We start from the raw sequence: 22,863 nt of genomic DNA on the forward strand, positions 1-22,863 counted from the left end.
GAAAGTTTAGTTAGGTTTTTTGATAAAGAAAAAAATTCATTTTTGGCGCGAAAAAACTGCATTTTTACCGATTTTATGATTTTTTTTCTCCATGAAAAAGAGTTTTTTTTTACTAAACGGAGATGGCAGTCTAAAGCCCTTATATGATAGTTTCATAACATATTTTATTATAATCCTTGGATGCATGCAGCCTCGGAAATAAAATTTGAAATTTTGATAATTTTCAAAAATTAGCGATTTTTGAAGTGATTTTACTCAAAAAACCCATTTTTTAAAAATCTAAAAATTGGCTCATTTGAACCCCATATAATGCTTAACAAGTGGATAGACACCGCATCCCGTATTTTTTCCCATAAAATGTTTTATGATTTTTTGAAAGTGACCTTATTGCACATGGAATGCATGTAAAATAAAAATTTCTAATAATTTCAGTCACTGAAAATCTGATTATATTAATGCCTAATAGCTACAATAATGGTTCACTTTATCAGCAACAAGTAAAATTTTACTGACTTTTAATAATATAGCAGTATCAAACCGCTTCTGATGACCCAGTCAATTCGTCTTTTTGTACTTTGTTATATAAATATATTTTTCTGCTGATCAGCGCCTAATTGTTATGGGAGCTGAGCTCCCATACTTCCTTATTTGCTACACTCAATTTTTTGTCAGGCCACTTAAGCATTAAAATAAGTTCTGAAGACTATAGGGATCCTGCTCTTCTTTTGTTAGAAATTGGATCCCTGGCTACCTTTGGTGATATGTTTGGTTACCTCAACTTACAACCATGTTCAATTGATTACTTCTCTCAAAAAACAGGTGAGTTTTTTCAATTCTTAAACTACAAGTGAGTTTTGCGGTTTGAATTTAGTATACATATTCTTGCATATAAAAGTAATCATACGAGGTTAGGATCCAAAAATTATGTGACAACATTCGCCAATGACAACCAAAGCACGAAATTAAAATTAATCGTTTTAAATGCATTGTATTGTCCTTTGATGGTTTACCCTGTCGCGTAATTGAGTTGAAGAGAAAGAGAATTGAAAGAGAAAAATATGATTCGTTGCTGCATATGAAAGTAACGGTGAATGCATAGCTTTGGAGACAAAATAAACTAATATTTATAAAAAAAAGGAAATATTTTAACTGTTAGTGAAAAAGTACATCATTATCGTAGCTATTAGTCATTAATATAATCACCAAAGGCTCTTCTATCTAAAGGCTACACACAGAGTCTTACAAAAAGACGAATTGACTGGCGGTCATCAAAAACAGTTTGTTAGTGATATATTATTAAAAGTCAGTAAGATTTTAGTTCTTCCTGATAAAGTGCACTGTTATTGTAGCTATTAGGCATTAATATAATCAGAATTTCAGTTACTGAAATTATTAGAAATTTTTATTTTACATGCATGCCATGGGCGATAAGGTCACTTTCAAAAAATCATAAAACATTTTATGGGAAAAAATGCGGGATGCGGTGTCTATCCACTTGTTAAACATTATATGGGGTTCAAATGAGCCAATTTTTAGATTTTTAAAAAATGGGTTTTTTGAGTAAAATAACTTCAAAAATCGCTAATTTTTGAAAATTTTCAAATTTTCAAATTTTATTTCCGAGACTGTATGCATCCAAGGATTATAATAAAATATGTTATGAAACTATCATATAAGGGCTTTAGACTGCCATCTCCGGTTAGTAAAAAAAACTTTTTTTTCATGGAGGAAAAAAATCATAAAATCGGTAAAAATGCAGTTTTTTCGCGGCAAAAATGAATTTTTTTCTTTATCAAAAAACCTAACTAAACTTTCAAAAACGATGTCTAGAGGATATATGGTTCCTTATTCATTTTTAGAAAAAAGAATTATTCAAATAGGTTTAATACTTTTGAATTAGTGTCCATTTCAAATGGAGTGTTTTGCCGTTTTTTTTCCAAAATGGCGGATTTTGTGCAGAATTTTAATAGGCTGTAACTGAAGAAAAAAAATTTTTCTTGCAAAATCCTTTTGGGATATTTCATATGTCCCTTAGTTGTAACTACTGTATTTTTTTCAAAAAAAATCGGTGATGGTCATATGACACTTTTCATACCTGCCTGCCTGATTTGAAATGGAATGACTCTACTATTGAAACTTACACAAAAAAAGCTAAAATTTGAATTTTTTGGATTGTTTTAATACTTGAAAGTAAAAATTTGTTTTTCAAAACCAGCTTTGAATTCAAATGTTTCAAACTGTGACTTTTGCTGTGATAATAGTATTTTTTCTCTGGAAGTATTTTATTAGTAATTTTCATAGGGTAGGGGATTAATATAAAAAATTTTCTCTATGTTTTCAGCAAGGGGGGGGGGGGGGAATGGAACAGAAGCAAAATGCCTTTGCTAGAATTAATTTAGAAAACAAGCGAATTTGCTTTTCTAACATATGGGTACATAGTACTAATATTAATGCTGTATATAACAAGCTGCAAAAAAAGTAAAGTTTTTGAATAAATAATGAAAAGTATAATAAATCTTCCCATCCCCCACTCAAAAAAAAAAAAAAACATGTCTTGAAGAGCAGGCCCTTCTTCAATCAACATTCAAGCCTGATTTCAAACCCTGGTTGTATTTATTAGAGCTTTGTCTGAGATTCTTATATCACTTCAAAGAATAATTACCTCAGTACTTGCCATGAATAATGACACCATATAAATTTTTCCAAGTAATAAATTTAGAAAATATAATTTTCTAAAAACTTAAAAACATGAATGGCATGTTATTATACTAAGCTCTGTATTTCCACTATATCAGTAATAAATATCCCTTCTGGTACTATTTGAATTCTTATAAACTTCGATAAATGTTAGTTATGCACAGAATCAAAGTAGAAAATATGCAAAAAGAGATGAGAAATTTCAGTATTGGATAAGTTGTTAGTAAGTTAGAACAGAATAACAAGAAAATAATACGCAATATAAATGAATAAAGACATAAGTAGCATAGTACAAAAATGAACTTAAAAAGCTTACCAGCTAACTGATTCATGCTTGGAGCAGGTGCTTTATCGTATTTGCTAGCAGGAGCAAGATTATCTACATTTATATTGACTGTTCCTAATGCATCACTCCATGTATTTTTTGAAGCCTAAAATAAATACACATAAAACAAGCAATATATTACGCAGAACTTTATAAGAACTTATGCACAGCTTTTGTAATAACAAAAGCAAATACAAATAAACTAAAAACCTATTGAAAATAAGAGTTGAATAAAAAAAAAATTCGAATACAGCTGTGTTAAGGAATGCGGCCCTGGGGAGGAAGTGGTAGGCTAAGATGTTTGTGTCAAACGTTTATGCCAACACTTGTACCTGAGTAACAAATTCAATGAGCAGTCAAACCTTCCTTTTGCAGCAGGGGAAAAAAACTAGACTTTATCTTCAAAAGAATAATTTTATAAATAAGGATCATCACTTAATATTACGCTGCATTAATTCACTATGATTTTTCAAACTGTTTTACAACAAAAAAATTTATGGACACCCAAATATCAACATTCAATAATTAATATGTTGTTTCAACTTTCACATAACAAAAATGTTAAAATTAAAATGTTCCAAAAAATGGTACAAACATTACGTAAGCAAAAACAAACCTGCAAGTTCTGCAGTGAAGTATTAGGCACTGTAACAGTTGAAGACATTACTGGCAATGAAGAGGGCTAAAAAATGCAAATAAAAAAAAATTATGATACCTGAAAAGTACTTAAAACATACACAATTGTTTAGTTAAAAAGAAAGAAGAGAACCAATGAATTAAATATACTCCCGAAAATATTTTACAGTTAACTATAAACAAGGCATCAAATTTAGTAAATTATAACCAGTATCGATAAAATGCTATTGTAAACAATCATTAGTTATTGCCATAAAAATAATTGTGATACACCACTTAAAAACAGAGACCAACCAAAATCCTTAATGGGTTTAATCGTTAAATCAAGAATATCATTAAATCGAGGGACAGACATTCAATGCAGTCAAACCCAGACCAGCAAAATGTATCATAAATTGAGGAAATTTTTACCAGGGTTCATACTCAATTTGGATGAAAAATTTCCATGACTTTTCCAACGAGCTGTATGTTGGGCACCACTGTTTTAGTGTATTAGAATTCCCCTATTTCTATGTTCTATTGCCTGACTAAAATCTTCACTTTCCTCCATGCTTTCAACATATTAAGATAAACTCTGGTAAATCTAATAATGAATTTTTTACAAATAGTTGAAACAAACTCTGGTGCAATTGAATTACACTTTTTGAGGGGGCATGGCAAACTCCAGAATAAAAAATATAAAAAGTGCAGAAAATGGTGAATTTAAAAAAAATTCATGACTTCATAAAAATTTTCATGACCTTGTTACACGAAAAGAATAGTACTATTAAATGCCAAACTTGCCAATTTTCGGAAATGGGCTTTCGAAAAACTTTTATATGAGTGCCACTACCTCATTGGAGATTACTCATTGGAGGGCACTTACTTGTGACTGAAAAAATATCAGTGCACTACAGAAACTAATAAATTATTCTTATTTGCCTTCATCATATCAATTCAAGTAAAGTAAAAATGCAGTACACTGATGTTTAAATGTCTAACAAATATTTAATAAATAGGGCAGAATAGTAATGAATGGGACAAAAATTGAATGAGTCATTACTAAGTTACCAATAATAAATTTACTTCATAAAAACATTGCCCTTTGGTGTCCCCCCAATAATGCATCTACTCACCAATGTAACTGAACAATAAACTATATTCGTTCATTAAAGTAAAGCCACGTTTTCCAGTTTTTTTATTTTTCTAAATCAGATATTTCAGCTGGTCACAAGGGGATCAGTTTTACGAGCTGTATGTTGGGCACCACTGTTTTAGTGTATTAGAATTCCTCTATTTCTATGTTCTATTGTCTGACTGAAATCTTCACTTTCCTCCATGCCTTCAACATATTAAGATAAACTCTGGTAAATTTAATAATGAATTTTTTACAAGTAGTTGAAACAAACTCTGGTGCAATTGAATTACACTTTTTGAGGGGGCATGGCAAACTCCAGAATATAAAATATAAAAAGTGCAGAAAATAATGGTGAATTTAAAATTAGTGATGTCCTAGCAGTAAAATCACATTACAAAAAAAGGCGAGCGGTTGTTACAGAAGCGGATGAAATTGGATTCCAAAGCCGAGACTTGTTTCCGAGATTATTCAAGTTATATGCAATGTTACTAAACCACTTAATATTTCTAATGCTGTTTTAGATATTTCTTTCTTACTACTCAAGACATTTTTTCATGACTTTAAATAAATTTCCATGGCTTTTAATGAAAATGTCAATTTTCAATGACTTTTCCGGGTCTGAAATTTGTTTATTTTTTTTTCCATGACTTTCCAGGATTTCCATGACCCGTGTGAACCCTGTAAATCAATACTGTATTCAGTTTTGCTAGTGACAAAAGCAGAATCGAGAGAAGAAACTGAAAACTCATTTTTAAAAAAAAGCATCGATTTTATAAGCTAAAACCAATTAAATATTTTATTTTTTTACAAATACAAAATGGTAACAGATAAATATTTTAAATTACTGAGTTCTCTCTCTTCCAACAATGAAATCATTACCAATTCTATGAATAAAGGCTCAGAAGTATATTTAGAAACAGCTATAAACCAAGCCTCGGCTCCCAAATTCCGTACAAAAGAACATGAAAATTGTATCCAAAAAGAGGATTTTAAACATTTCTCGATTGTGCAACATTGTTGATCCTGCAATCAGAATTTCGATTCTTCTTTTGCCAAAATTATTCATGGTTGTTCTTCCACTTTTAGTTTAGATTTTTGGGAATCTTACTACATCTTAAAACATTTTACTTAAATAGTTAATAATTTGTCAAGCGTGCCTTATTTCCCTAATGTATGGAAATATTCCCTTTAAAATACTTTTTTGTTTTTGATGTTTTTCCTTAGTTTAGATGCTCTTGTTCTGATGACATAAGGTTTCCAGTTACAGCCACTTCTAGTTCATTTATTCCTTCTTGTCTTGTTGCATTTCTTATTCACTTGTCCATTAGTTCGAACATTGCGAATCTTTTTTTTTATGCACTGATGAAAATGGTTTGGTTTATAGCCTTAAAACAGCTGTTTGCAAATTTTTTAACTCTTTATAATTGTTTTTATTTGTACATGTATACAAATTGTTGTAATTTACTCATTTCTTACTCTTAGTACAAAGTATTTCAACTGCTGTTTTACGTATTCAGTACAATTACTCCAAATCCAACAAGATTTAACATAATGCTAAAACCCTTGAAAATTGATTAAAGTTATGAAAAAACTTACTTGACTAAATAAGCCATTAGCCATATAATTGACGGGATACATAAGATTTCCCGGCGGTAAACTGGTTAGTTGCGGTTGCATCATGACAGGAGAATTTATTGTACCACCGACTGGAATTGTAGGAATGGCAGACATCATGGCAATAGGAGGTCCCATGACTGGTTGATAAATGTTTCCAACAGGAGAGACCATTGGAGATGGAGAGGCACTGAACGTTGGAGATAATGGAGATGAAACAGTGGCAGGACCAACTGAGTGGAGGGGTGGAAGACCTGAAGGTATGGACTGAAACATTGGAGTAGGAGATACAACACTAGAGTCCAGAAAATTCAAAGATTCACTACCCGACGTTGCATTTGTCTGAATAGGAGAAGAGAACGATGCAAAGTCGGCAAAATCATCTTGCCTGCAAGAGATACAAAATGTTTAGAAAATAACTAATATATCCTAAAAATAAATATCTGCTTTTATGTTAAACACTTCAGCTATTAATTATAAATCAATATTTTATCAATAAGGTATCACCAATGTTTAGGGGGGGAAATAAACGCTTTAGAAATGTAACATTTTCGATGATACAAAAAATGCAGTAGAACCAGTAGTTGGAAGTAGCACACTACAAATAAGGAAACTACTGAAATTGATATTTGTTTTTCATAGTTTGTAGTGTAATGAGCTACTTTTATTCAATTTATATTTTTGCAAATTCTTGGAAATTACTTACAAAGGTTACTCAGTATTGTCACCTTTGACATCACTCATCTGTTATTAAAAGTTATAAGTTTAAGAAATAGTTTTTTCAAAAACAAAAAATCATAACAAATCTATATCACTGAGATAAAGTATCTATAATTTAGTTTTTAGGTATTGTAGTACTTTTACTTATATAGCAATCATTTAACTATAATAGCAGATGCTGTCATAAACATAACAAAGGTCAACACAGATTTTAGTGAAGCATTTTATTAAACGGATTTTGTGTTTGAATTATATGCTGAAAACAAATATGCCCTCAGTTCTTCCTATAAAGTATTTTTTTTTTTTTTTTTTAAATTATTATACTTGTGTTTTTTACATTATGGTGCTAAATTGGTCTAACATACGGGTTTTTAAAAAAATGCTTCTAATAACTAGACATTTTAATTGAATAAACATAAATCTTCAATAAGACAATCTCAAAGTCACCTTTTTTCGATTGGATCGAGAAATTTGCAAGTCACATGCAGCCTCTGTGTTGCAGATTGAGCATTGCTGCTTTAAAGGGCATAAATTATGTCCGTTTTATTGTAGAGAATTTTACACCCAATCTGTAAAACTCGATAAGTATGCATGTTCTTGTACCCAAAATCTGACTAATTTTCCGTTTTCATAATTTTTGAGCATTTTTTTCTTAAAATCATGACTTTCCATGACTATTTTTGATCATGGTCAAAATCCACGACTTTGGGGATAACATGGAAACAATACTAACGTTGAAAACATTCGGGATCATTGAGAGGAAAAAAATAGATGCAGGAAACAAATGCAAGAGACATTAAATAAATGCTCCTCTATAGATTCATATTATACTGCCCTCACATGTATCTAGATTTATAAATAAAATGTCACTAAAAGTATAAAATAGATAATCAAACAAAGGAAAAATGCACACATACTTCGGCTCTTCAGCACTTTTGAACTGAGTGAAATCGGCAAAGTCCCCATTTGCTGAATCTAGAAAGATAAATTATTTAAATTACTTAAGAGTTAAAATCAGTTTGCTTTGAATTAAAATTTTGAACAACATTGTTAATTCATACAGAATAAAGATTTTAGATCTACTAAGAACAAAAAATGTTAAAATTTTGTAAAAATCTATAAGAAATAAAAAAAAATTTCATTAAATAAATATTTTTAAAAAATTCAAAATTAAATAATTTAAGACAAAATATAAAAGAGATAACTAGCGATAGATTATGGCACCAACTAGCCTATGAATTCCTAACAAAGATCAAATGTCTTTTTGAAACATTTTTTTTTCTTGATGAACTCCTTCAGGCAAATTATTCTAAATACAAACCACCCTACTAAAATATTTTACTGATTTCATGACTACTCTGCAATTTTAAAGCTTTAAAAACAATAACTTCTTGTTAAGTCTTTTTTTTTTTAAGCAAGTTCACCAGCTTCCATTCTAATGAATCCAAATAGCTAAATAATACCCCATTTGATTCTCCCTTTTTCAAGACAATTAAATCCATGCCTTTCATACAAAACCATTTATGACCACTAACATAATTGAAACATTTATTTATTATCCTCAAAGCCCTCCTATGAACCTTTTTCAATAAAGTAATGTCTTCAGAATCTGAAGATAAAAACTAATTTGCATACTCTGTAAGGACACCAAACTTCAAATCAAGTGTAAGGATAGCTTGTCATTTGAACAGACCTACTATTAAACCAAACATTCTGCTGACCTTATGCTTTGCTAATCTAACAGGGTTCGAAAATATGATATTTTCGAAAAAATATTGAAAATATCCAATATTTTGATATATATCCGATACTTCCAATCAGCACAATCTAAAGTCTTTAAAGTAGTAAATGCACTTCGTCAAATCACTCTTTATTTTCTTATATTATTATTATTACAATACATAGAGTAAGGTCCCTTTCATAATTTATATTTAATAGCATTAGCTGTTTTACTCATTTTTCTTCCTTTAGCTACTTTTACACAGTTGTATGATTCAGAAATAAAAAAATTCATTAGTCAGTGCAATCATAAAACATTTTCTTTTTCTCTGATAAACGTATTTAATTAGGCACTTTTAATGTGAATTAAAACTTAAATTACTAATAAACTTATGAATATAAAATTTTAAAAAATATATTTGTTATATTGTTGTATTAATCCTGTTACAAATTCTATAAATAGCAATCATTTTTATGATTAATTTGTTGTAATCTGGCTAAATTTGGCACTTATGATATTATCTTTCATTTAAAATTATCTTAGTAACTTAACCTGTAAATAGTTTCTTGTAATGTACACACAACCCCCTAACATTTGACTGAAGTATGTGGTTCCCCCATTTCTGAACGATAAGATTTGTGAATGGAATAAAAAGAAAATATGAGAAATTTGTACAACATTTTAGAATTATCTGGATCTTTCTTCTCTAGGTATAAAACACTGGACGTCTTGTGAATGAAGAGGAGTCAGTTATGCTTTTTAACTGTCTGAGATTCGTCTGAGCCGTTGCTGTTTATTGTGAGGCATTTACGCTGTGTTTTTGTGTATTTGGATGTAAATACGTGTGCCATTGTTGAGTTTATGGTGGTAATTGATATTTGATTAATTGGTATGGTTAAGTTAGCAGTTAACGATATTTCTTGTACATAGTTGTAAATAAATTGTGTTTTTCTCAAGAACTGTGTTGTCATTCAAAGAAAATTTAAAGTTGCCCCGAACGCATAACAATACATTATAAAAATATAGTACATAACTTTTTGGTTATTTTTAATAATAAATGAACAAAAAACTTTTGATTAGTGTAATTTTTATATTGAAAATAACTTAAGTTGAAAAAATAAGTATTGAAAATATCAAAATATCATGCAGGGATGAGAGTGGTCAGAGAGCAAAAAGAAGGAAATCCGAAAAAATTTCGTAAAAGGGATGATATCCAAAAAATTTTTGTGAAAGGGATGATATTCAAAACCGCATCAAAACAGATCCTGGAAGCCATGACATTCAAAAATTCAACAAAAAATGGCTAATTTACCAGTTTAATACATATTTAATTAAAGTATAAGTAATAATTTTGTACAATTTGCTGCATTGTACTATTTCTTGCAAGAGTGTTTATTCCTAAACAAATCTAAATTTTGAAAAGGAGGCAACAATTTCTAACCCCTGAGAACTTGAACAAAGAGTTGGGGGAGCCAGAGGTCAATCTTGGCTGCCTCACAATAGTGTCTACTTTTCATATTTTTTAGAGAAAAATAACTTTTTTTTTCATTAAAAACAATTGAATTTATGGTGTTAAACAAGTGAGAACATAAATTTTAAAATTAGGTCTGTTTGTAAAGTAAAAATTTACAATAGAGAGAATTATCTAAAATTTCTTTATGTGGTAAAACATACTTTTCATAATAAGAATTGAAAATAAATAAATATATATGTACATAAACGATTGGTTGTCTTTTTCCTTGCATTAGAACCCAAAATTTGTTTTTAAAAACTTTCTAATACGATTTTGGAATCAAAAGAACAACTTGCAGCTGCCTCATTTAATCATGAAATCTCAAAACTTTTAACAAGCTGTAAAGTCTGAACCATTTGAGATTCACCATAAAGTTTTTTTACACCTTCTTAAAAACACAAAAAAAGTAACCATGCCAAGTTTCAATAAAATTCGAGAATGTGGGTGCAAATCACATTTTTTTGATTAACTTATGCATTTTTTCTAAAATAAATTAAGTAATAAAAATATTATTAAAATGATGAAATTAAATAAGCAGATATAAGGTAGCATATAGTAAAAAAACACCCCCAACATAAAAAATAATTTAAATACTTGAAGGATGCAAAAAGATTGAAATCTCAAACGAGGCATGCAACTTTCGGCGCAGCACGTGTTTGACGTCGTTGGCATGATTCCAAAACATACGTTTTTTGGCAGATATCGCGGAGGATAAAGATTCGATGTGGGGGGAATAAGAAATCGGGGACCGAAAATTTTAAAAAATCTTATTTTATTCCGATTTTTGAGAAAAATAAGGCCTGAAAGAGGCAAAAAAAAAGGAAAGGTTTAAAAAGTCAACAAGAAAAAGCCGGAATTCTAGCAAAAGTCAGAAAAATCACATCCCTGATCATGATACAGTAACCTCCTTTAAGGGACATCTCTACTTAAGGGACACTTTTTCTGGTCCCAGCCCCTTTGAATAAGAACCTCCATGCATTTGCCTCTCATTAAGGGACACTCTTAAGGGACAGTCACAGAGAAAAATTATTTAAAAAATATGTACAAATGCATTAGAAACGTCGAGTTTACATGAAAATTTTTGCTTTTTCTCCAAAAATCGACTGGTAAAAGTCTGCCAAGGTCTACATTCATGCTTTTAGGTCTCCTTATCAGTTTTTTCAAATAGCTTAGGCCCCAACAGAGAGAGCCACTCATGACAAGCCTTCTATAGAAAACTTGAAACATGATCACTGCTTTTTGCATCGTAAATTATACGACATTAAACAAATCAATGTAACACATTAATTCAAAATTGTAATTTTTGAAAATCAGTTACAAAACTTAATTTTTGTGGCAAAATTTCAATATTATTTATTTCCCAGTTTGAATGATTCTGAATTTTATTAAGTACATATTACATGAAACATTTTCAATAATTAATTTTAAATGTTATTAGTTTACTCTTATGAAATCGTACCGAGTTTACACAGTATGCATGAATTCATCTACCTCCGAAGAAGGGAAACCTCTATTTAAGGGACAAATTGTCTGGTCCCATTACTGTCCCTTATTGAGAAGTTCTGTATTTTCAAAATAAATATTGGATATATATCATGATGTATATCGACTGATATACATCAGAGAACCCTGTAATCTAAAGTTTAACTAAACTTAAGTAATGATTAACTAAAACACCGAAATTTGTAACTATTTGTTTTTCTAATTAGTGATCACAGTTACTTACAGAGCTGCCAACAACTTCTTTTTCTTTTGCAGAAGCTTTCTGTATTTTCAACTTATTTTCTGCCCTTCTGCATGGAAGGTAAAAGTTTCCGCACCTTTCCCTCCCACTTGGGTATGAGTGTACAGGGAAGCGCCGTTTATACGTTTCTCTTTCATACATTTCTATCAATGATACGTTTTTTAATTTGGTCCCTGCAGAGTTTAATACATACTAGCTGCATACCCGGCGTTGCACGGGCTACTTAAAAAACGAAAGAGATGTCCAACTGATATTTTTGTAATACTCTGACATCAGTTTCTAAAGCGCTAAGGAGTAAATAAATACGTGTAATGCAAGGTTTGCAAAACACCAGTAGAGCATATTTTTGGCAAAAATCTCTTTAACGTTAATCATAGTTATCAATGATACAAGTTATGAGTATTTTCAATTAGCACAAAAGATGAAAATATATGCATTATTAACTATAATCTGTGCTCACGTTAAAATGAATTACATCTGATAAACTATATCTGAAATATTTATGTTCAATTACAATCAGTTTTTTTACATAAAATGACACACACTTTTTGGTTGATTACGTAAAACTAAAGCACCAAGACTAAATAAATACCAATAAGCATTAATATAATACCAAGTCATCAGATTCCAATTTAGCTTTAGTTAAAATCCTTAAAAACAATCTTTTTTGTTCAACTCTGTTTCACTTAAAGAAATCCAAACAATCTTAATTTAACATGTTCTTTTAACGATACAAACTGTATTTCAAAAATAGAAACGGGAAGGAAAAAAAGAGTTATTACAATTCGAAAACTCACACATGTGACAGGAAAAAGTCCAACAAAATAAACATAATTAGTCCCACAGCCTAAATGTACTAAAATATGAGGCCGGTGAATAATAAACTTGCACTACAATCAATAAACATAGCTAAAGAAACAACTTTCATATGCTGAAAAGAGTCGAGAACGTTGAATGTAAAAAATAAAAAAGGACAGACGATAAAATAAAGGCTGTGTCCGAATAGAGCAACCAATTTTAAACTAATTTAAAATGAAATTCTAGATGGAAACGTTTTAAGATTTGGACAGCAGCCAAAAAAATCTCTTTTAAAACAATTATTAGAATTTTACTTGCTCACCCATATGCAAAATGGCAACAGGAAAGAAATAAAAATTCTTGAATAACGTTATGTTAATTAACGTTTTAATTAATATATCCGCTAATTAAAGTCGCACAATTACGAGATTGGTCCTATTGTTTTCTTTGGAAAATTTCGAATTGATCGGTACCTTGTTCGACTCTCGATTCGCAGCGATTCTCGAGAAGATCGTTCTTCAGACAGACGGACGCGAACAGATTTTAATATTATAGTGGATTAATGTATCCTTTTATAGGTTTTTTTATTTGTAGGCTTTTTTCATACAGTCCCTTCAGAAACGTATAAACAGTGTTTCACTGTATTACATAAATTCAGTGGTATAAAAAGTCAAAATATTTCCCAAACGAACATCAACATGACTACCTTTGAAAGGATTAAAGGTTGTCTGCTTAGAGTAGTTAATTGCCTCTTTTATTTCTCTATATTGAAACATACATAAGCCAAAATTTTATGGGCACTTTTATTTTCCAAAAAGGAACATAATCATTATCCCTCTTGTAAAATGCTTCTTAAATTCAACACACTATTCTGACGTGCGCAGGTAACTGGCAGTATCTGCAGAAATGAACTTACAAGATATTTGAAGAAATGTGTTTTGGATTTCAATGCTAACAATGGGGAAATATTGGATTTAGATGTTTTTTCCAGCAGAAACCAAATAAGCAAGCTTGCACAATAAAGCTAACATACAATAGATGACAAAAATGCAAAAAATTGAAAAATGAAAATTTTGCGAGTTATCGCCCTTTACCTGCCCAAGGGAGTATTGTTTAAGTTCATTATTTCCCAGATTAATTATTTTCTGTGGGAGAAAAAAAAAAGCATTCAAGATTGCAAAAAGACATCTATTTACCAGAGTTTTGAGTAGGAGTTGATAATGATAATCCAGCTAATAAATCACTTTCATCTTTTGCAGAATGTTTTGGAGATGTATCAATCAATGAAACTGATTTCTCTGGACTGGAATTCTGTAAGAGTAAAAAAAATTTCTTAATTTGAGTATTAAGAATTTTTTTAAATGCAATTAAACATCATTAATTATGCTAGCAACATTTTGCAAATGAATTAAAATATTTTGAAGAATATATAGTTATGATTCAATATTTACAAATATGTCTGTATACAAATTCACAAATTGACATTTTTAGTATTCCTAATACTCACTGATCTAGTATTGGTATACATGCATATTCATTACATTGCAGTCTTAAAACATTAAAACATTTAGAGCAATAAAACTATTCCAAAGGAAAGCTGTGCAGAAAGTTTTTTTTTTAAAGGCACATATATATGTGTGTGGATACAGAGCATAATTCTTATTATTCAAATGACAGTGATAAAAATAACATTTTACATAATCATGCTACAAACAGAAAGCAAGAAAGGCAGTCATAAAAAGGGTAGGCGGAAAATCCATACTACAGTATAACCTCGATTTAACAACTGTCAAGGAACAGGAAAAAGTTATCGTTAAATCAAGGATAGTGTTTAATCGAGGAGCATAGACATGCAATGCGGTCAAATCCAGATCAGTGAAATGTATCATTAAATTGAGGAAATTGTTAAATCGGGTATCGTTAAACCGAAGTTATACTGCATTAATTTTTGTGTGTGTCCGTCTGTGAATGTGTCTGTAACCCTATCTACTTCAGACTGGCAATGTCTAATAGGTCAATACTGTTACCTGTGGATTCAAGAAATTTAGGTTTTAAGAATTTCATGCACTTTAATTGAAACAATTACGCTATATATTCATGAATTAGTCAAGCAAATTCATACAAAAAAAACAAGGTACAAATTTTAAGGATCAATTAATGTCGTAAGGCAAACTTTCCAAAAAAATCTTCCCGATCATAATTTAAAAAGTCTCTATATTTCCCTGATTTTAATGCAACTCTTTTAACTTAACACTAAAGAAATAAAGACTCACATATTCTGATAAGTAATCCGATTCTTGATTAAAAATTTTATTTTTAACTGCAGTAAAAGCTAAACTATCAGAATAGTGTGAGGAAAAGTATGTTTCTTTAAATAACAATTCAAGTTTTCCCCAGTTTACATCCAGGATGTAATACTAAAAAAACCCTTGCCTGCAGCTTAAAGGGGTTCACTGAACCACGAAATCATAGAATTCAATTATTGAGGAATTCTAATATCATTGAGAGGAAAATTTCTAAAAATTAACAAATACTTTTATTATTTCAAACAAATTATATTTTTGAGACAACCAACAGATGCAGAATGAAAATTTCAAGAATCTGACCTAGTCCTCTTTTAGACAATGGTTTGTCTGCATAAACATTAAGCATCACTTGAAGTGGTAAAAGTTCCAAGCTAAAGAGTTTTGGCTCCACTCTAGGCAGCACAGTATTGGTCATATGCAAAATTTTCAATATATATAAAATTTGCATAGGAATGCAAATTTTTCGCTATACATAAAATTTGCATAGGGGCCTTATAAATTGCGTCCAATAAGTGTCTTGCTTCAAAACACAAGTCCGTAGCATATAGCATACATCATTATTTTACTATTTACTTGATGAATAAAGCTTGACTACGGAGAGATGGCGGATGACCTTGGAGCGAAAACATCATTTGTAATAGGTTGTTTGTTATTATTTTGCAATAGATTGGATCAGCGAGAACCCACCCCCTGTACTCGGCACTTTCTGGCTGATTTCACCTACTACAAATGATACAATTGATGCTTTTGCTTCAAGGTCAGCCGCCATCTCTTTTGGTCAAGCTATAGCCATTGTAATGTTGCATGTAATAAATACATTAAACAACTTTTTTTTCTAATCCATTCTTTGGGTCACATTGTTGTTGACCTTAAATTTTTGTCCAGGACTGTATATCACTTTTTCACCATGGGCTTCTTGCCATAACAATTGCAGATTAACAGCTTTTTTAAAAAATCTAAAAAATTAATAAATCTATGCCACTCACAGTCACAGTATATGCTGTTTAAAAACATTTTATGTAAGCAAGGAAGAAAGCATTACAGTGAGACAAAATAAATATTTTTGCAAAAATAAAACTCTTACATATTTTTCAGCACAAATACATACCGTTGAACCTTTTCCAAAAGAGGCAGCAGCACCTAAATCAATTTTACGGTTCATTTTTGCAAAAGTTTTGTTTTCAGTACGATTGTTAACTTTAATATCTTTAACAACATCTTGAACATCAGATTCATCATCTTTGTATTCCGGACGATCATCATTTTCTGATCTGCGGTCTTCATCATTGCTAGGATAATAGAAACATTGTGTTAGGCAAATATTTTACTCCTATATTTTAAAGGTTCAAAAAAATTCCCAACTGAAATAAAACTTGAATTTAGAAAGTTTTCTTTAATTTTAACTTGTGTTTTAACTTTAATTTAACGATATTTGCAAATATATATATATATATATATACATCAAGTACTTTGAAAGATATTTTTGTATCTCAGAACCAGAGGAATGTAAGTCACATTATGATAATTTTACAGTAGAGAGTGGAAAACTTTTTTCTGGTGCAAGCAAAGGATGGGATCTGCGCTCCTTTAACCTTGATAAAAAGTTGAAAAGGATTTTTTTTTAAGAGTTACGTTCACATGGCTCGATGTGGGATAGGCTCTACATACAATGCACTTATAATCTGAAAATTACAATTTGTGGACTTAGGTCTTTCCGGGTCTGAGGTAAAGATTTTCTCTTATTATACACAAAACACTTATACACACTTAATCAAATTTTTCAAGAGCTAACATTTTAATAAACTTAATGTTTAAAATTTTAAGATATTAAAGCAAACTTCAATTTGCTATTTCATGAATACTGAAAAACTGAATTACCTTTGCTCAGGGGAGTCTTCAAAGCTTTTACTCCTTCCAAGATCAAACTTTGGTAACCTATTTTTAACTATGTCTGTAAAATCATTGCGTGTGAAGTTATCATGCTTGTTCCCACTGTATTTACCACTGAAACAGATATTACATTCATATAAATTTTCCTTCACAAGCTTGAAAGATATATAGCAACCAATTTCAAAACCCCTTTGAAACAGAAGTTTTAAATGTTTCATACTCAAAAATGTGCAACAAGATTTTTAATTTAAAATTTAAAAAAAAAACCCATAAAAATTGATTTTTTTTCTACTCTAAATCTTGAAGACTAGGCAGTTAAGTGGCATTGTGTTGGTGTCCAATGAAAACAACAGGGAAAATCGCAATCAATAACAGTAACATCACATAGGTGTCTTGTGGAAACTTTAAATGCCAGTAACATCCCACTGGTGTTGTCCACAAATGATCTGGCAAATCTCAGTGATTTAACTGTAGTACCATGTTCAGAACTACCTAGCAAATACCAGTATCACTAGTGCTCAGTTTTAATAAAAATAAGTTTTAGACATATTTGCAAATTTCCTGTTTTTATATGAGTTTAAGCCCTTTAATACTAGGAAACAAAAAAGAAAATACGTTTACACAAGATAAATCCACGGACAGCATGTCAGATAGTTTCGAGTAATTTCAAGATTGTGAGTTACATTTATTTACATGTTCCTTTTAAACTTCTCGAAAGCAGCAGGACAAGATTGAAAATTTGTCAAAACTGATGATATGATGAACAAAACTGGGTGATTTATGATCTCCAGAAAATAGCAGGTGACAAACAAGTTAATCCTACCAGCACCAATCAAAAGATTCCCGATTAAACAAGCAGACAGCAAAGCATTCAAATCCTTAAATCTTTAACTCATTATGATAAAATGAGCCTATTAACATCAGGTCATGTCATATTGTACAACAAGTTATATTTGAAGAATAGTATAGGTATTTCTTACTTAATGTTCATTTAAAATTATTTAATTTTTGATACTTCAAAATAAATTAGAATTCTTCTTAAATGATTTATATAATTTTAATAAACGAATTATGAAATGAAACTTTTTTAAGCGAAAAATAGATCGATAACGATAACAGTATCGATAACAATACAGACTTGTTATTGCGATCGATAAGATAAATTTGCAAATTTGCATCTGGGGTTGTTTCCTTCAGTTAAAAGTACTACCTTTAGTCACTGAAATTGATAGAATAAAAAAAAACATGGACCCAGAAAATACTTTTATTTTCCCAACAGTTATTTTTTAAATAATTTTTTAAAATGTTCCACTTTTCAAACAAGGCGTGGTCTTTGTAACGTCACAAATTAGCACTTTGGCATATTTTTTACTGCATTTCCACGCTATGATAATCAACAAGCGAATTAAATATTGCGCTCTACGCTTGCTATCAACCATATTGTTGCCAGTACACATGAGTAAAGATGCAAATTAAATATTATGCTTTGTGAATGACAACACTGAATGGCATTTCATGATTTGCCATTCCGGCAAATCATGAAATTCTGTCTTCCGGCAGAAGCGTAAACAATAAAAGCGCTCCGATTAAAGTAATTTTTTTAAAATATTAAACTTAGTCAAACAATTTTAAAAATGGTCAGATCCTATGTTTTTAAGTATGCTCTTTCAGAAAAAAATACTTTTAAAATTTTGGAAACTACACCATTTTCACCCAAAAGTTTTCATCATTAAACATGCAAGAAAGCGGTTAAAAATAACTTATCTAAAAGAAAACTCTTCTTATTAAAATCACCAAAGACAACTTATATGATTAGCAAATCGTAAAATTTGAGAATCAGGCTTCTCAGGCCGTCTAATATATTTTAATATTAATGGCCTTTTGAAAACATTTTATTTGAGATTTTTGAGACCTTCATATTTCAACAAGACTTTTTTACTTATTACTCAAAAAAAAAAAAAAAAAACATTGAGGTGAACAAGAAAGTTATCTTTAACAAAATATATAAAAAGTTATATATTTTGTTCTATGACAGGAATTTGAATCCTCTAGCATATCTACAACATTATGAAAAGTTAATGATCATGTGTGTTTCGTGTACAAACATTAATACCCTAATCCCGGTAGCAGAAACAGCAGGATGATATGGATGTCCCTCACAGGATTTTTAAACAAAGGTAATGATAAATTTCAGCGAGCGAAGATTTGCACCGTATTTTTTGGATATAGTCTAAAGGGAAGCACGTGCTTTGTTTTACGTACAGCATCTTATTTTAAGGCATTGCTCAGAGTTCATTTAAATCTCACAATTGATCAAATGTTGGTTTATCTTTCAGACTATTTTGAGGGTTTTCAATTTGCATCGCAGACTGCTGAAAAAAAAATCCTATTGGACCCTAATAATTACTTGAGTGCAGTAACACACACAATGGTTTCATAAATAACCACTTAGAAATTTAGGATTCAAATATTTTTTTAGAGAAGAAAAAGGTTAAAGAAAGGAACATTGAAGGAGACAATGATGTTTTTTCTCTTTTTAGTAGCAAATAGTTATTTTTTTTCTTTTTTACATTTAAAAAATAAATTCATAGAATTCTAATTTAATTAATATCAAGCATTGCCATATAAATTACCCATATCCCATTGCTTCCGATGACAGGCCAACATATTTATCTTTGGCTTTCTTTGCCTTTTTTCTTTCTTCTCTTAATTTATCATCATCTTGAATAAATTCTATTAGATCTCTAGTCCTCTGCCGAACTGCAATTAAAGTTTGAAATCAAAGCATTAATGAAATTATAGATTGTACATTTATAAAAGCAGGTTAGTGAATAAAATATTTAATGCAAATAAATAGAAACTTATATTGAGCAATCACTCTGTTCCTGAAAAAAAAAAAGGTGTTTAATGGAGGTTGGTCGCTCTTGGAGCATGTTTCCGAAAGTGCAAAAAAAAAAAAAAACAGTAATAGCAGCAGTAGAAATCATTTGTGTTCTGCTTTAGGTACGTTAAGAACATAACAATAAGAATATATACAAAGAGAGAAACTTTTTTTTTTCTAAATTTTTACTACAAAATATATTTCTATACATTTTCTTTTTCTATTTAGATATTAACTCACTTTAAAATACAAAAAAGGTTTGTCTGCTTCAGATTCTTTGTTTTTCGATAAAACCATGTTTGTTTCCAGTTTATTGCAGATGTACAAATAAATTAATAATGTGCTCTCATTAGCACAACCTAGATGCATCATGGACCCATCTCAACTGTTCAAATGAGCTAAAAATGGATCCTGCCCACTAAAATAAATTAGGATTGCCCTGCTCCATTCCTAAACGCAGCAAATTTCGAGAAGCTTTTGAAAATTACTGCTCCTATCAACGTCCCACGATGATGGATGCTTGTCCAACCTGCTGCGAGATATAAGTCTGTCACCTTCCAAAGAAGCCTCTCAGCAAAAAAACTTTGCCCTTTTTGGTGATATTTCTGAGGTTCTAAACATAAAGGGTACAATACGATGGTTCAAAAATATATGTAAAAAAAAAGTTTCTACTGGATAACAGGACACCCCTTAATATTTTTAGACTTGTGGATAGTAATATACTGGAAGAATTTCAGCTTCCTATTTCAAGTGAAAGCGGGTGCTCAACCCCCCCCCCCCAAACTTCCTAAGTATGGAAGGGGGGGTTGTAACAAAATAAATCGATCCAAAAAAATGCTACAAATTATCATATACACTAATATATATATACATTGTAACAAAATAATTATTTATAAAAAAAAAAAACAGCTGGGGAAATTAAATGTTTCTAAACTTGTGGCATTTTCCATGCTAGGGCTAATGTTAAATTAAGGGGTCATTGAGCACCCTCTTAAAATTTAAGTAGCTGAAACTTTAACAGCATAATACTATTAGTAAGTGTAAAAAAAGATAGGCAGTGTCCTGGACTCTAGCTGAGAAAAAGTTTTTTTGAACCACCCTAGAGTAAAAGTTATGAAAGGAATCCCTTCGAATCCCTTAGAATAATAGATTTTACCCCTTTATTCTGGTTTCTTTCCACATTTGTATGCAAGAGAAGACTGACTGCTATGTACAAGCTAAATAATCTATTACTTTTCTCTTGGTTTTCTGTAATCAAAAATTTTTAATATTTTTCAGGTAGAGGGGAAAATCAGTTCCTAGGAAAATTGGTCAAGAGCAGACGTGGCTGTTATATACAGATGATTGCTCAAAGAAACTTCATTGTTCTTTTAAACTACATTTACCAGTTACGATTGTTAACAAAAAGCAAATTTAAAAAACGCCAACTGTTATTTCAATTTAACAAAATGGAAAATATCATTCATGCGGAGAACATGAAATGACATATAGAAGCAATATTGTATACTATTTACAGTAATATTTCATAAATATTTAATGTTTAATATAATGTAATAGTTTTTTGGTTTTTTTTTGTTAAATAAGTTGACAAATTAGTTGTTCTCACCCCTACTCCCTGCTTTATTTTCCCCCTCAACATTTCTTTAAAAAAAAAAAGAATTTTATACTTAGTGAAATATTTATTGAATCATGACAACACTTACCGTTTATTCCTTGATCTCGGCCAAACTCATCAATATGTGTATAGTTTTCAAGGCTCCTTAAATCATAAATATGTTCACGTGAACTAGTGACTACTCTTTCAGACCCATTTTTAACCAAATAACCTAGTAACAATAATGACTGAAAAAAAAGACATTAGTCAAAAAATCGTTCAATTCAAAACAAGAATTTAATAATAATTTTAAATTATAATAAAATAATGGAACATGTAAAAGAAAGAACATCAAATAGCACAAATTGCAGATACTGCAGACACGTGTTTTGACATTACGAAGAATGCATTTTCAATGCAAAAGAAATCAGTTTATGGATGAAAAGACATCTGACAAAATTGTCTGCACAATAATCTGCAATGGGACCAGAGGGTCCTGGGTCTGATCCTAGCTGGTCAAAGACCCACCGTCTTCATTAATGGTGGCGGGGGGGGGGAGCAAATATGCTTGGTGTTGAAAGTCCTCCAAGTAAAACGATATCTCTGGGAGTGCTGGACCAAGGATTGCGCAGTTTCTGGCCAGGACCAAAAAATCAGAGCTGTCTTCAGGGTCCCATCCAACTGGTTAAACCACAAATAATGGTAGGTACAGACACCCTGGAGGAGTGAAAAGTAATCTGCAATTTGTGCTGCTTGACGTTGTTATTTCTTATTTTAATTTTTATGCACAAAGGCATTTATTTAACTATAACATGGTCCCCACTAGGGAAAAAAGTAAGGTGGGCTGCTTGAACATTTTAGATAAATATTTATTTGAACCAAAGTGTTTGCATATCACGTAGTACAAAACTTAACAAAATTTAATTATTGCCCTTTTAAACTAATCATTTACTAAATGATATGAAAATGAAGTACTCTCTATTGTTATCAGGGCCTAATAAACTTAAATTCTTGGGAAGGGGGAAGTTTCAGTTAGCCCAATGGAACTTCACATTTTGCAGAATGAATAAATATGGTTATTATGCACACATACGTACATCTGACAAAAAGACAGTCAGGCAGACTTACTACTAAACAGCACGACCTTGAGGGTCATGGATCTGCACGAAATTCTGGGTGTAGGTTAATTTGCATTAGATATGAACCGAGGTAAAGCGGTTCGACTGCATAGGCCCTAGTTCGGCCGTAATGGGGATCCAAAGTTGCTAGTTTAGCCTCAGAAAAGCAATGGTTTTTCCTTTGAAACTA

At 30.6% G+C, this 22,863-nt stretch overlaps 1 protein-coding gene across 2 annotated transcripts in view; it reads right to left on the bottom strand.

Annotated features, from left to right (window-relative positions):
* LOC129219685 (clathrin interactor 1-like) overlaps window positions 1-22,863 on the bottom strand; it is a 37,114-nt gene that overhangs the window by 9,506 nt on the left and 4,745 nt on the right. For both annotated transcript variants that reach the window (XM_054853963.1, XM_054853962.1), the window contains exons 3-11: window positions 21,665-21,803; window positions 19,714-19,840; window positions 17,069-17,194; window positions 16,299-16,479; window positions 14,081-14,195; window positions 8,027-8,084; window positions 6,372-6,777; window positions 3,639-3,704; window positions 3,014-3,128 (exon numbers count right to left, since the gene is read on the bottom strand). In XM_054853963.1, coding sequence (XP_054709938.1) covers window positions 3,014-3,128; window positions 3,639-3,704; window positions 6,372-6,777; window positions 8,027-8,084; window positions 14,081-14,195; window positions 16,299-16,479; window positions 17,069-17,194; window positions 19,714-19,840; window positions 21,665-21,803 — 1,333 coding nt within the window. The remainder of the gene's footprint in view (window positions 1-3,013; window positions 3,129-3,638; window positions 3,705-6,371; window positions 6,778-8,026; window positions 8,085-14,080; window positions 14,196-16,298; window positions 16,480-17,068; window positions 17,195-19,713; window positions 19,841-21,664; window positions 21,804-22,863) is intronic.

This window comes from Uloborus diversus, chromosome 4 (genome assembly GCF_026930045.1).
Source record: "Uloborus diversus isolate 005 chromosome 4, Udiv.v.3.1, whole genome shotgun sequence".
Classification (NCBI taxonomy): domain Eukaryota; kingdom Metazoa; phylum Arthropoda; class Arachnida; order Araneae; family Uloboridae; genus Uloborus; species Uloborus diversus.